This window comes from Episyrphus balteatus, chromosome 1 (assembly GCF_945859705.1).
Source record: "Episyrphus balteatus chromosome 1, idEpiBalt1.1, whole genome shotgun sequence".
Taxonomy (NCBI): domain Eukaryota; kingdom Metazoa; phylum Arthropoda; class Insecta; order Diptera; family Syrphidae; genus Episyrphus; species Episyrphus balteatus.
In genome coordinates this window covers 139,721,817-139,734,657 of record NC_079134.1, presented here as the reverse complement: position 1 = coordinate 139,734,657, position 12,841 = coordinate 139,721,817, and the positions used below count along the sequence as shown (strand labels likewise).

Below are 12,841 nucleotides of genomic sequence, written 5' to 3'. Positions count from 1 at the left end.
AGAGAAGTTAAGTTCTTTTATTTTTTTTTGTTTTTCTTTTTATAACTTAGTTTTTACCAAAAGTAAAGTTTTTTTTTTGACAAATTAATACATGAATAATGTTCCTAAATAAAAAAAAATAAAAGATATTTTATATCTATTTTTATTAATTTTTATAACATTTTCTATGGAAATATATAAACAAATAAAGAATAAATAATATGTCGAGTTTGTTTTTTTCTTCAGAACACTCTTGGCTTATTATTTTGCAAACGGTACAATAAATGCCTAACAATATAAAATACTATTGTAGTCATCTAATTTTGTCTGCAATTTAAAATAAAATTTAGTTCCATGTGACCACTCAGAACTGTTGAGCAATCAATTTTTTAATAAATTTCCAAATGAGTAACGATTTATGTACATAAAATTAAAAATTAAAAAATTGATTGTTCGGCCGCAGAGAGCGAAATTTTGTTTTCTTATTGCTGCAGAATAGGCTTAATAGAAAGAGGTAATGATTAACTTCCCAAATACCGCGTTGATTTTGTTTTCATTTTTCTATAGTAAGAGCCCCCGCACACTACAAACTTTTTATCGGGAAATAGTTTAGTCGGGTTGGGCTCATAGTGTGCGCACAGCGCACAAGCAGCCGACTAAACAGTCGGGTCGCTAGGAAACATTTTAGTTTGAAGGCAATTGGGTAGCAAAACAAACTTTTTTTCGATCAAACAATCTTTTTGATCGGCCGATACTTAATCGTTGTAGTGTGCGCACTTTCATACATTTTTGTACTGATTAAGAGACCGACTAAACTGTCAGCCGATAAAAAGTTTGTAGTGTGCGGGGGCTCTAAATGTCTCATGTTCTTATTGTACACATTTCTGCAAAGATTAACTGATATTTATCATTCAAAATTTTTCAATATAAAACCAACGACTGCTTCATATTTGTAACATATTGTTAAACTTAATTATAAAATAAATCGCAGTACTTTTTAATGACAGAAAAAGTTATTCATGTTCCAAAATAAGATGAAATGGTTTCATCTGCATAGGTAACGAAAACCCTGTTTGTTGTAAGTACACCTGTAGAAAAAAGTTTCAAGTTCCATTTGCATACATATTCGTACAATGTACACTATTTATACAAAAAAAAATCTGATAGTGTTACCTTAGGTACAATATTTAGTTTATCTATCGACAAATGGATTCATATACAGCTTAATTTATTTAGAGACCTTACTTATTTCCTCACGTAGTTCTTTGATAAGTTATCACTTAGTCATTGCAACTCTCGTGTCATTACTCTAAAATTCCAGTTTAGTTATGACTAAGATTTATGTCTATTAATGTATTGTAAAGAAAAATATTTCAGTTTTTGATTATTATCAATAATTGTTAACCGAATGTGAGACTACGTCATCTTATTTATTGACGATTTATTAAAACTTGTTAAGAACATAACTTTTAGGCTGGCAACACTTTTAACAGAAAAACGAAAAATAAAGATATATGTTTCTTTATTTGTGCATACATTGCACTCCGCATGAGTTGTTCCCCCTTGAAAAACAACATAGACTAAAGAGGACTACGAACGATACCTCTGTATATGCTCTGTATGGTGCATGTCGACGACTACGACCTCATATATGGTCGAATACTAAGTACTGCATGCAGCACACTCATCGTTGTTTTATCAATGGGATGGGCGAACACTAATCCGTCAGTTCTCTTCTCCACATACATAGCTTCCGTTTAGTGGGCTCTTATAAACCCACTGGTATTTCCAATTGACTTGTGGTGGGATAACAAGTTTTTTTTTATGCTTAAAGGTACATATTTTTTTTTTGTTTGTTATGAATATTCTCTTTGCTCAAAGTAGAAGTGATTATATTTTTTTTTTGCAAAATGTGCAAGGATGATTCATTTTGTTTTTGGGAGTATAAATGTACTTTCAAAGGGTTTGCGTGTTGCTAGCCGGTATTGAGCCGCTGAAAGGGTCAAGAAGGTTATTTTTATTTATAAATATTACTTTGTGACCTATTTGTGGTTAGCATGATACCGCGAAACAGGTGAACATAACTAAATTGCTTAATCGATCAACATAGCAAAAAGCCATCTAGCATATCGAAGAATTATGGAGTTCTTTAAACTAGTTTCAAGTGTTTGCTTGCTTCTTGGTTTATGAGATTTTCGCTCACTAATCTCGATTGAGAAGAAGAAAAACAAAAAACCTAGTGGGAGATAATAACTTTTGTCATAAATGGAATGAAACAAGAGAATATGTTAAAATACAAAAATGGTAATGCGGTTCATGGGGGTTTATGAACTAGAAATAGGTTGCTCTCGTAGCATTATTGTGTGTGATTGTGATTTATATAATGTCATGTGTTGTAATTGTGTATCTACTTCTACAGTTAGCAATTCATTCTCATTCATGTCTTTGTATTTATTGTTTAAAAACAAATGTGAATGTTAATTAAAACTAATATGACATTATTGTATTATGTTTGTATGGTCTAACTGTTGTCATTCTACCTACTCTTTTCTTTTTTGATTTAATCTTTAATGAGTGAATTGTGTTACACAAAGCTTATACAGATTAATTCGTTTCTTTTTAAGCTATCATCCAACATTTGTATACAAGAAACAAGGGCTTAAAATACACATATTTTATACTCAATTTGTTTAAATTCATGCGGAACTTAAGTTATAAAATGCGGAAACTTATTTACAAGTTATTTGTCCAACATGTACCGAAGTAATTGAATAAAGTTCCCCCACATTCACATTCAAATTTCAATTCATAAATTACCTGTTTAATATCGTGTGATTCCAATGAGCTTTTTTTTAAGAACTTGTTTAATGTTTTTGCATTAAAAATAAACATAGCCCTTGAAACTAGGCGTTTCATTTTAAAAATCTTCTGATGCTCTTTGACTATTTCCAGATAGTTATACGGCGCGTATATATGGGTTCTTAAGAACGCTCAGGCATCCAGGATACTGAAAAAATATCTGACGTCAGTAGCAATATGGTTAATTTTGTGTCTGAACTCGGTTTTTGATAATATTATTAAATATTTTAAATAATCATCTCTTAAATGTTGCGTATCTCATCCATTTTTAATGTTTGAATTAAAATTTTGTCATTTTTGTCCTTATAAAGAAAAGAGTTCAATGAAGCGAGAAAAGCAATAAAAAATATATTTTTCTTAAAATTTAACCACACCTCAAAGTCATCGCATAATTTATATTTTTTTATATTTTTTTTTTGTTGATAAAATGTAAATCAAGAAGAACTCAAAAGACAAGAACAACACATTATGTTTTTTTTTTTTTTGTTGTTGTTAAAAAACGTTGTCGACGAGTCTGAATGATGATTATAAATAATTTTTTTTTCCATCATATTTTGCTAATTATGACTATATTCAGACTTTCATTACTTCCATACTTCACCAAGTGCTTATGAACTGTAAGTGGATGGATGGGATGTATAATATATAGCGGCTCGCCAGAGATTCTTTTCTGCATCAAAATGGGGGGAACACATTAAATAATTTTTCTTTTTTTTTCTCTATTTGGCACCCACTGAGTGCATTGCCATGTTCTGAAGAAATGATTAAATCAGTAGAGTGTACTCTGGCGAAAATGGTGGCTTGAGTTTTTTTTTTGATAGTCATATAATTTGGCTATAAAGTTTGGTAAAGTTTATCGTTGGTTTCTGCTATAAGATGGAAATATAGCCAAACCTTAGGGTAAATGGATGATTCTTATCACGAAAATGAGAATGTAATTGCTTTGAACTATATTTATTTTTGTTTTGCTTACTTTATTCACAATGTATTAGGTTTTGTTTTTCTATTTATTGTATGCATGCAGACCCAGAGTCAACAGTACACAAATATTACTTAACATTTCTGTTCTGTGTGTTGAATGTAATACGGTTGACAATACAACCTTGGTGCTCATAAGTCTACGTTTTTATAAAATTTGAACAAAAAAACGTTGTCAAGTCTATTTATGAGAATGCAATTTATTTTTGCAATTTTTTTTTTTTTTGCTTTCAAATTGGACTTGGATAAATGTTTCTATATTTGAAATCTTTATCATACCTACATTTCAATATGACCAGTCCGTATGCGCATAGTAATGGGAAAATGTTGTTTTTAAAAATAAAATATAAAAAAGAACAAACTCCTTGGACTTTGAAAAAGGTTACTTTCACACATAAAAATTGTGTGGTTATACTTAGAGTAAGCAAAAAAAAAAAATCAATACAAAACTATCAAAGAAAAACTACAAAGAAAAAAGGAGCAAAAAATAATGTTTTTGTGACCTTTCTGTCGTTCTATAGCCTGTCATATGGCCTACAAAAAGTTTTTATCTGTTTAATAAGGAGATATCAGTTTAAGAGATGGCGTGTATGTTTTTTTTTTTCAGTTTTGATAACCCTGACTGGAGCCACATATTCTCGTTGCTTCCATAAGCATTATATTTCAAATTCAATGTATAGAATTATTTCCGTTTTCATTCAATGGATATGAATGAAATTTAAGCAGGGAGGTTTGTTGGTCGTATTTGTCATGGTAATAATGTGATATTTTCAAAACTTTGAATGAATTAAAAATATAAAATGGAAAATCTATCCCATTTTCATCTGGGTATTTTATATTCTATTCATTACTTGCAGAATTCATACATTTATTATTGAATTTTAAGCATTTATTTTTTACTTGCGGTATCCAATTTAATTTTGCGTTAAGGGTCATCCCGATATATGTTGCCTTATTTGCAAACAGAACTAGGGTGGTGTTAATAAATACATTGTATTAATTTTCTTATAGGTAAATCCCACTTGGACTGATTTTAATTCCTCAAGCGATATATGCCGTGAGTGTCGTCAGCAAGGGTCGGTAGTATGGTGATGCTTGCTTAAAATTCTTTAGAATGCTGGCAGGATTAGCGTTAAATTGAATTGGAGGCACACATACCATGTTGTTTCAAAAGTTTGAGACACAACCGCCGAAAAAATTTTCTTTACACCTCATTAGGTGACTTATCGGGAGACACCTTTTCAATACCCAGCGGAAATTGTATGGACCAAAGGTCTTCAAAAGCTTAAATCATTTTTTCTTCACTCAAAGGCTTTCTCAATGAAAAAGTCGGTAATTCTGTGCACTTGATCAATCGACGAGTGTTTACTTAAGCCGTTTAGTTTAGTTCTAAACACAATGAATTTGTTTAAAAAGATAAAAAGGTTTAAACTGTCGTCGAAAAATCTTTATTTTGATATAACTTTTCTTACAATTCTAGCGTTATTGTTCCAGAAGTCCCTTAACATATTCCATAGCGCGAATTCCGATCAAGGGCGCTGATCCCAGACGCTTCTATACATCGAACTTGGGTTCATTTCTCTGTAAAAATTTTCTTCCGCTCTGTGCCTTCTGGCCCACTCTAACGGCCATATGGATTTAGTTTGGATTAAAGTTAATTTTAAATTTTATTTTGGCACGTATATTTGAACTATTTCAAATAAATGCTTATAAATTCAAAACGTTGCGCTTAAGCATAGTAACATACATGTGCAAATAATTGAGTTTTATTTCAAAAATGTAATTAATTTGTTAAACACACTTTTCTTTGGATCATTGGTTTTTTTCGAAAAATTAAATTTTATCATACGACATAGAATAAAGTCTAGACTTCTTTATAAAAAAAAAATAACCAACTAATATAAATAACACATTATAACCACTTTAAATATCCAATTACTGTTGCTTGTAATATGTCACTCTAAATTATGGTTTTATAATAAAAATCTATTGCTCCGATAAATCTGATAAATTGACATGATATCCTATAGCTTACATAGGTGTTAAAACTCAAAATTGGGTTGGGTGTAAGAATTTAAAACAGATGATTGAATGTCATCAATTTTTTCGAATCTTCTATTTCATAAGAATCACACAATAGAATAGAGATAAGAAAAATAAAATAAACTGGTTATTGAAATGTAATCTAATAAAATATTTATCTATCTATAATATCTAAATGAGCGAAAACAATAAATATATTATATTATCAAAATAGAATATTATATTTAAATGCAAACCATAGAGAAGGGCTTTCTTTATTGTTGACATGAGAGATGATGTAATAATGAATTTTCTAAGGTGTTGGTTGATACGGTTTCCCATTTCATCTCAGATCAAAACTATGAAAATGGAAGAATAATATTATAAATTATCATTTTGTTTTGTTGTTTTGTAATGCAGGAGAGATCAGACGCCACCTTGCCTCTAACTAAAAAATTGTATAAAAATTCTCTTGCACAAATTTTACGGAATTATTAAAGATCAACATCAATTCGATTGAATTGCAATTAGTGTCGAAGTGTTCGTAGCTGAGACAAGTCAACTAGTTATTCGTCCTTAGTTTTTATATTATTTCTTCAAATTTTTAAAGACCATTTAAAAAAAACCTTGAATGAATAAAAAAATGTAAGTGTTTGTGGGTTGTTGTAAATCTACTTGGTAACAACGAACCGCCCCCGACCGACCACCAGCAGCAAGGATAATATTGTTACATTTTCCTGGCATTAATGTTTTTGCATTGTTGTATTATGCTCACGGAGAGTGTTTTATTTTCGCATTTATTTTGTTTCAAGAGTGCGAGTGTCATTAATAAATTAAGTGCATTTATTTTGTAGAAGAGAAGGATAATTTTTTATTTGTCAAGTGTTGATATTTATTTTTTTTTGCATAAAATTAAGAGCGTGGTTGTATTTAGTTTGCAGCGTGGGATGTAAATTATAAAATATTAAAGTAATCTATTGACATAATTTTTTTCAAAGCTCACAGAGATTTGTTTCTATTTCAATTAGATGCTCTAATCGACTTTTTTTTATAAAATAATACTTTGCAATAAGTGTTGTTGTAATAATTGGGATGTTTGAAGCTAAAAGGTGAAGGTCAAAATGAAGTATTTCATACAACTTTGAATAAAAGCAAGGAGCGAAGAGAAAACTACTGATTTCTCAATTTTTTTATGATTTGACAAGAGTATCAAGAGTATGATTTGACAAGAGTATCATTGTAGGTCCTTTCCACTCTTGCAAATTATTGTTAGTCACATGGACTTACCCCTTCAAAGTTTATTTTATTTATTTAGATAGAGCGTTTTCGTCCATTCGCTCGGTCTGGCTGAGGCAATGGGTGGTTTGCAAAAAGATTTATCTCAATCTCCACTATTTTAGTCTTAAAATTTCTTTCTTCAAGTGAAAGCAGTATTTCTGACAACCCTACAAACATAAAATGCCCGACTGCTCTTATGAAAAAAGTTTCTTAGAACATTAAAAGCTTTTTATAGCTCTCATAAAAGAATGTAAAAAAGTATTAAAAATTTGTTTATAAAATTACGTAAACAATATTACAATATAAATTTGAAAAAAAAATTGTTTTTTCAAAAAAAAAAAAATGATTTAAAAAAAAATTATAAAAAAAAAATTATTTAAAAAAATTTTTTTGTTTTCTTACTTTGGAAAGTAAATACGTACATTTCATTTTGTCCCTTATGTCAGTGGAAATCTCGTTTGTTTCATTCATTCCAAACTAAGGGCAGCCAGAGAATTTATGAAAGCTAGATGAGAGTGCTACAGTGCCCTACAGCTTATTCTGTGAAAATGAGTATCTCAGCCTCTTGACAGGCTTCTGCTTCTTAGGTTTGTATGCCCTTAGAACTTGACTACTTCATGTTTGCAGAGTATGGGATGCGAAAGCTTCCTCATCTTAATTAAAAAATTCATAAGTTGCAGCTAACAAGGCCAAGGTTTCTGCATTTCTTTTCCAGTTTAGAAATATTACGGGATATATCTGTATTCCTGCCCTTTTTTATATTAAATTGTACTTTTAATTATATTTGATGTTCTCGTAGCTATTAGTACTGCTTAAGACCTATAATGTATGAAAGCGACTTCTATATTTTCTTCAAAGCCAGTCCAGAACTAAGTGCAATTTTACTTAACACATTCATAGGACCAACCATATTCAATCATACACAATAGCAGACTACGTTGGGTTTGATTTCGCAATTTTAATTATGGTGTTATTTTGTTATAACAATGCTAGAACCATGACATTTCTTTCAATTTCTAAATCAAACAATCTCCTGGCATGTGCATATATGAGGTAAAGAAGGCTTTTTCACTATAGGTCCAGGAAAAGAGACCCTCTGTGATAGCTTTTATGGTTCTAGGAAGTAGGACATTTTCATAGATATTTTTGTAAGTCCTTATACTTTACATGGGGCATTTTCAGTCGTTTAGTTCGGTTCAGTTATATGCTAAAGAACAATATTTGACTATAGTACTCACTATTATTATGATACCCATTCATGAAGATGTTTAGTTTGCTATCCCCTGCACATAATAGTTTTTATGGCTTACTCAACACTTCTTGGTGTCTCTTTCAAAAGAGTTTGCTCTTTTGTGTGATATCTAAATATTTTACCTCCTTCGTTTTTTAATGCACAGTTTTGTGGTATATAATTGTATAATGTACAGGTTTTCATGAAAAGTTGATATCTTTTCTCATTGTTGAATAGCCATTTCTCTATCACTTATTTACCCTTAATTTTTTAAATTTATTTGCAAACAAAGCTTACAGCCTTGAGGAAATTTTCTCAAGATGTAATTTCCTGGCTGAAGTTTAACCTGACACCAAACTGAACCCTTCTTTGGAATACAAAACATAAATGTTTACATCAAAAAAAAAAAACTTTATTTAACAAATTCTTCAGACAATTCCATTCCCTATTGAATTGTGTACACATACAAGCAATCGATAAAATACGAAATCAAATTATCTCCCAAGTTGAACATTGAGTAACCGTTGTGGAATATAATTCAAATAATTGACAAGAATGTTACCCGAAATAGAATAGCAAAAACAAAAAAAAAAAATCGTACTCATTGAAGCATGAACTTTCGATTTAATCTTAAAGACGACGCAATTTTTTTTCCTTAACACTCCTTAAAACAATGACCTAGAAAATGAAAATAAAAATCTTCCTAACTTTGTCGTTTTATTTTGAATTAGTAAATTAATTAAAACTTTCATTTCATTTGCAGCTCAACAATGGCCGTAAACGTTTACTCCACAAATGTAACGACGGACAATCTGTCCAGACATGACATGCTTTCCTGGGTCAATGATTGCCTACAAGCACAATTTTCAAAAATTGAAGAACTCTGTACAGGTAATAAATCAAATTTAATATTTAATTTACTCTTCTCAAATTTTCAAGAAGTGTTTCATTATTTAAATGGGGTTTTGTGTCATTTTTTGCAGGTGCCGCATATTGTCAGTTCATGGACATGCTGTTTCCTGGGTCAGTGCCAATGAAACGTGTCAAGTTTCGTACAAATCTCGAACACGAATACATTCAGAATTTTAAAATTCTGCAGGCTTCTTTCAAAAAGATGGTTGTCGACAAAGTAAGTAAAAAAAATTCTTTTTTTATATTTAAATATTTATATGTATGGTATTAGTCTACCTTTTTTCCTTTTAATTGAATGTGATGTAAATTTGTATTTTAAAAGAGAGTTCGTTATCTATTATAAATGTAACTACTGTGTTGTACTACATACTTACTAAAAGAACAAATAAATAATGCACTTTGCAACATTTTTGTTCTATTATCTCTTTTTTCGTATCTTGTGAATGTACACGTACATAGATTATACCGGTCGATAAATTGATTAAAGGACGTTTCCAAGACAATTTTGAATTTCTACAATGGTTCAAGAAGTTCTTTGATGCCAATTACGATGGGCGTGAGTATGAACCATTAATAGCTAGAGGTGGCATTAAATTAGGTCAAGGTACTTCGGGTTGTGGTGCCAGCATCGGCGGAGGTATGTGCGGCAGTAGTGATCCGATTGAAAAACGTCAGATACAACAGCCAAGCAGATCAACACCTAGGACAACAGGACATTCAAACAGTTAGTTGACAAACAAAAAAAAAAAAAAAAAAAAGAACAACAAAATTATTTAAACAAAATTGATATTCGTGGGCAATTGTGACAGAAGAAAAGTTTATACTCTGTCACTCTGTATGTGTAACAACTTGTAATTCGAAAACCGAAGAGTAACAAGCGTGAAGCACGATTTTTGTTGTATAGAAAAATATGTGTTTGTACATACCAAGTTATATGCATGATTTTCAATATGAGATTGGTCGCTATTCTGATTCATTAAATGTTTCTTTCATTAGATTTATTTTGAATCATGAACATAAAAACACCTAATCACAGTTGTGAATTTATGTTTTGAAGTCATACAAAATTTTGCGACGGTTAATTTATCGTTTAATACATCACTCAATCTTTTTTCATGTTCATACGTATTTAATATGCACACACTTTATGTTTACAAAAACATTCACCCCCACACAACATGGTAGAAATTAAATTATTTAAGTTGGCCCAAGATTCTTTTTCTCCTCTCATTTATTTATGGTGATTGTCTTTATTTTCTTTAAAATAAAAAAAAAAAAAACTTTTCTTAAATGTCAACCCAATCGACCAAAAAGTTAAGCACATATTTGTACATTCTGTGTGTTCGCGGTGGTTGTGTGTGTATGTTTAATGAGTGTAAAATATTTTTTATATCGTAGGCTGGGTTCAGTTTTACTTAATAATAATTCTAAGGGTTGTAGTTCAAATTTTATTGTTTTGACATTTTTTTTTTGCTTTAAAAATCATTTTTTCAAGGATAAACCCTCATCTATTTTCAGAATATAAGCGATGGCTTATATAAAAGATTAAGTGAACAAAAAAAAATCAATGTTAAACCCTATGACCTTTGTTTGAACCTTCAAATATTATCAGAACAATCAAAATAGTCGATTGGTTATACATACATAGTCAAGGATAGGACTTTGTTGACACACATTTTTTTTAAACGAAAATAGTGTTAAATAAATAACTTGTGTATTAAATAAGAACAACAAAATAAAAGAAAACTTAACTTGAACTCTCAAAAGCTTTTTTTATATTCTTTTAGAGGTTTCTCTAATTGTTTTGAAACGAATAGATTCCATTTAACGTCAATGATTAGTGTGATGGACTGTCACGCCAGAGGTTCTGGGTTCAAATTCAGTCTCCACCACCTAGACATTTTTTAGGGGACTTCCTTCTGTCACGAATACGTAGGTCTCATCTTAGCCGTTCAGACTCTGCGATAAATTGTAGGTCCTCTCCATTCTTACAAACTAATAACACGCACACAGGAATGGTTGACAGTTTTTGTAAGTAACTAGATCTTGCCCCTTCATGGAGTCGTGCCACAAATTCCGAAGTATTTGACTTTTGGCTTATAATCCAGTAAGAATAGACGAAAAATTATCAAAAACGGCTTGGTGTAAGGGTGGTTTACAATCTCTAAAAAAGTCCTGAAGTTTCCTCTGTTCGCTATTCCCATTATAATTGGTCAAAGGTTACAACATTTTTTATTTTTAAAACGGTAGGTTTTAGACAAAAAATTATGTTCCACAAAATTGAGGTTATTTTACAAAAAATGGTCATACAAAGTTTTCTTGTATCACTCACCGTTTAGAGATTATATCACTTCCAACTCACATAATTTTTTCTTGATGTTTTATATTTGTTATTTTTATCAAATTACATGGGATAGTTTGAAATGTTGTAATGACTAAACCTCAGCTAAAATTTTGTAAAACGTAATTTTTGTCTAAAACCTACGTGTCCAATACTTAAATTTTGTAATCGATAAATAAATACACTCTTAACTTTTTGGCAAGGAACCATCTTCCAGTAAATGAAATAAAAAAAAAATGTAAGATGCTTCGACAAAAACTTTAAAATTAATTAGCAACATAAACAAAAAAGATATTTTTTTTTCGCTTGGGCGTAATAATATAGCAAAGCTATTTTTTTTTTGATACTATGGTTCCAACTTGACTTCTGGAACAATTATTTTATTTTAAGTAATAGTAACTGCTATTTTATTTTTGAATAGCCCTGACTTTTTAAATCGTCAGTTAGACTATCAGAAGAACAAATGTCATTATAAAAAAAAATTTTATTCCTAGAAATAAGCTCTATTTGGGGTTTATCTCTGACTATTGAAAAATTGTCCCTAAGTCAATTATATGTATTTGCACCAAAAATTTTAAAAAATCTAAAAATTATTTCATCTACCTTAACTGCTAATAAAATTTAGTTATCAGCGTACAATTATTATGAATGCTAAAAGTTACTTCAAATTCGTGATTTCCATCTTATGTTGATATCGCAGAACCGTTATTTATCATTTTATATAGTTTTTATGAATTTCTTTTACGATGAGTATTTTCAATCACCACTCTTATGGTTAAAATATTATAGTATTTGCTGCTCTAAAAAATTGAAAGATCTAGAATCAATCAATCATTAATGTTTTCTCATTGATCCTTAATTTCATATTAAATCATAGTAGGCAAATCGTTTAACTTTGCTCGCACAAAATAACTAATTAACAATCGAATCAAATTCCGAAAACATTCAAAATTGTCAAAAGTCCATGCATACAAATTATGTATATTTTTTTTTTTAAATTAGAAACTAAAACTTGTCATTCTCTCTTTTAAAACACTAATTTCATATCTTTTTGTTTATATTATATTTTTTTTGTTAAATTTTAACTAAAAAACTCTATTTGTAATGTAAATTAAAATTATTGATCTTTTGTTTTATTTTATAACTCATTTCCTCTTCACTCTGGCTGCTGCTGTGCTGCAATTACTTTTGTTTTATTATTTTCATTTTATTTTTTTTCTATCCAAAACTTTTTTTTTTAG

At 29.9% G+C, this 12,841-nt stretch overlaps 1 protein-coding gene across 10 annotated transcripts in view; it reads left to right on the top strand.

The window, feature by feature from the left end:
- LOC129914135 (microtubule-associated protein RP/EB family member 1) overlaps window positions 1-12,841 on the top strand; it is an 84,081-nt gene that overhangs the window by 3,177 nt on the left and 68,063 nt on the right. For 3 of the 10 annotated variants that reach the window (XM_055993221.1, XM_055993266.1, XM_055993213.1), the window contains exons 1-3: window positions 6,464-6,483; window positions 9,111-9,238; window positions 9,331-9,476. In XM_055993221.1, coding sequence (XP_055849196.1) covers window positions 6,470-6,483; window positions 9,111-9,238; window positions 9,331-9,476 — 288 coding nt within the window. In that variant the 5' untranslated portion in view covers window positions 6,464-6,469. Of the gene's footprint in view, window positions 1-6,346; window positions 6,484-9,110; window positions 9,239-9,330; window positions 9,477-9,718; window positions 9,984-12,841 lie in introns of those variants that run through there. The other 7 variants (XM_055993273.1, XM_055993281.1, XM_055993292.1 and 4 more) reach the window with 5 other exon arrangements.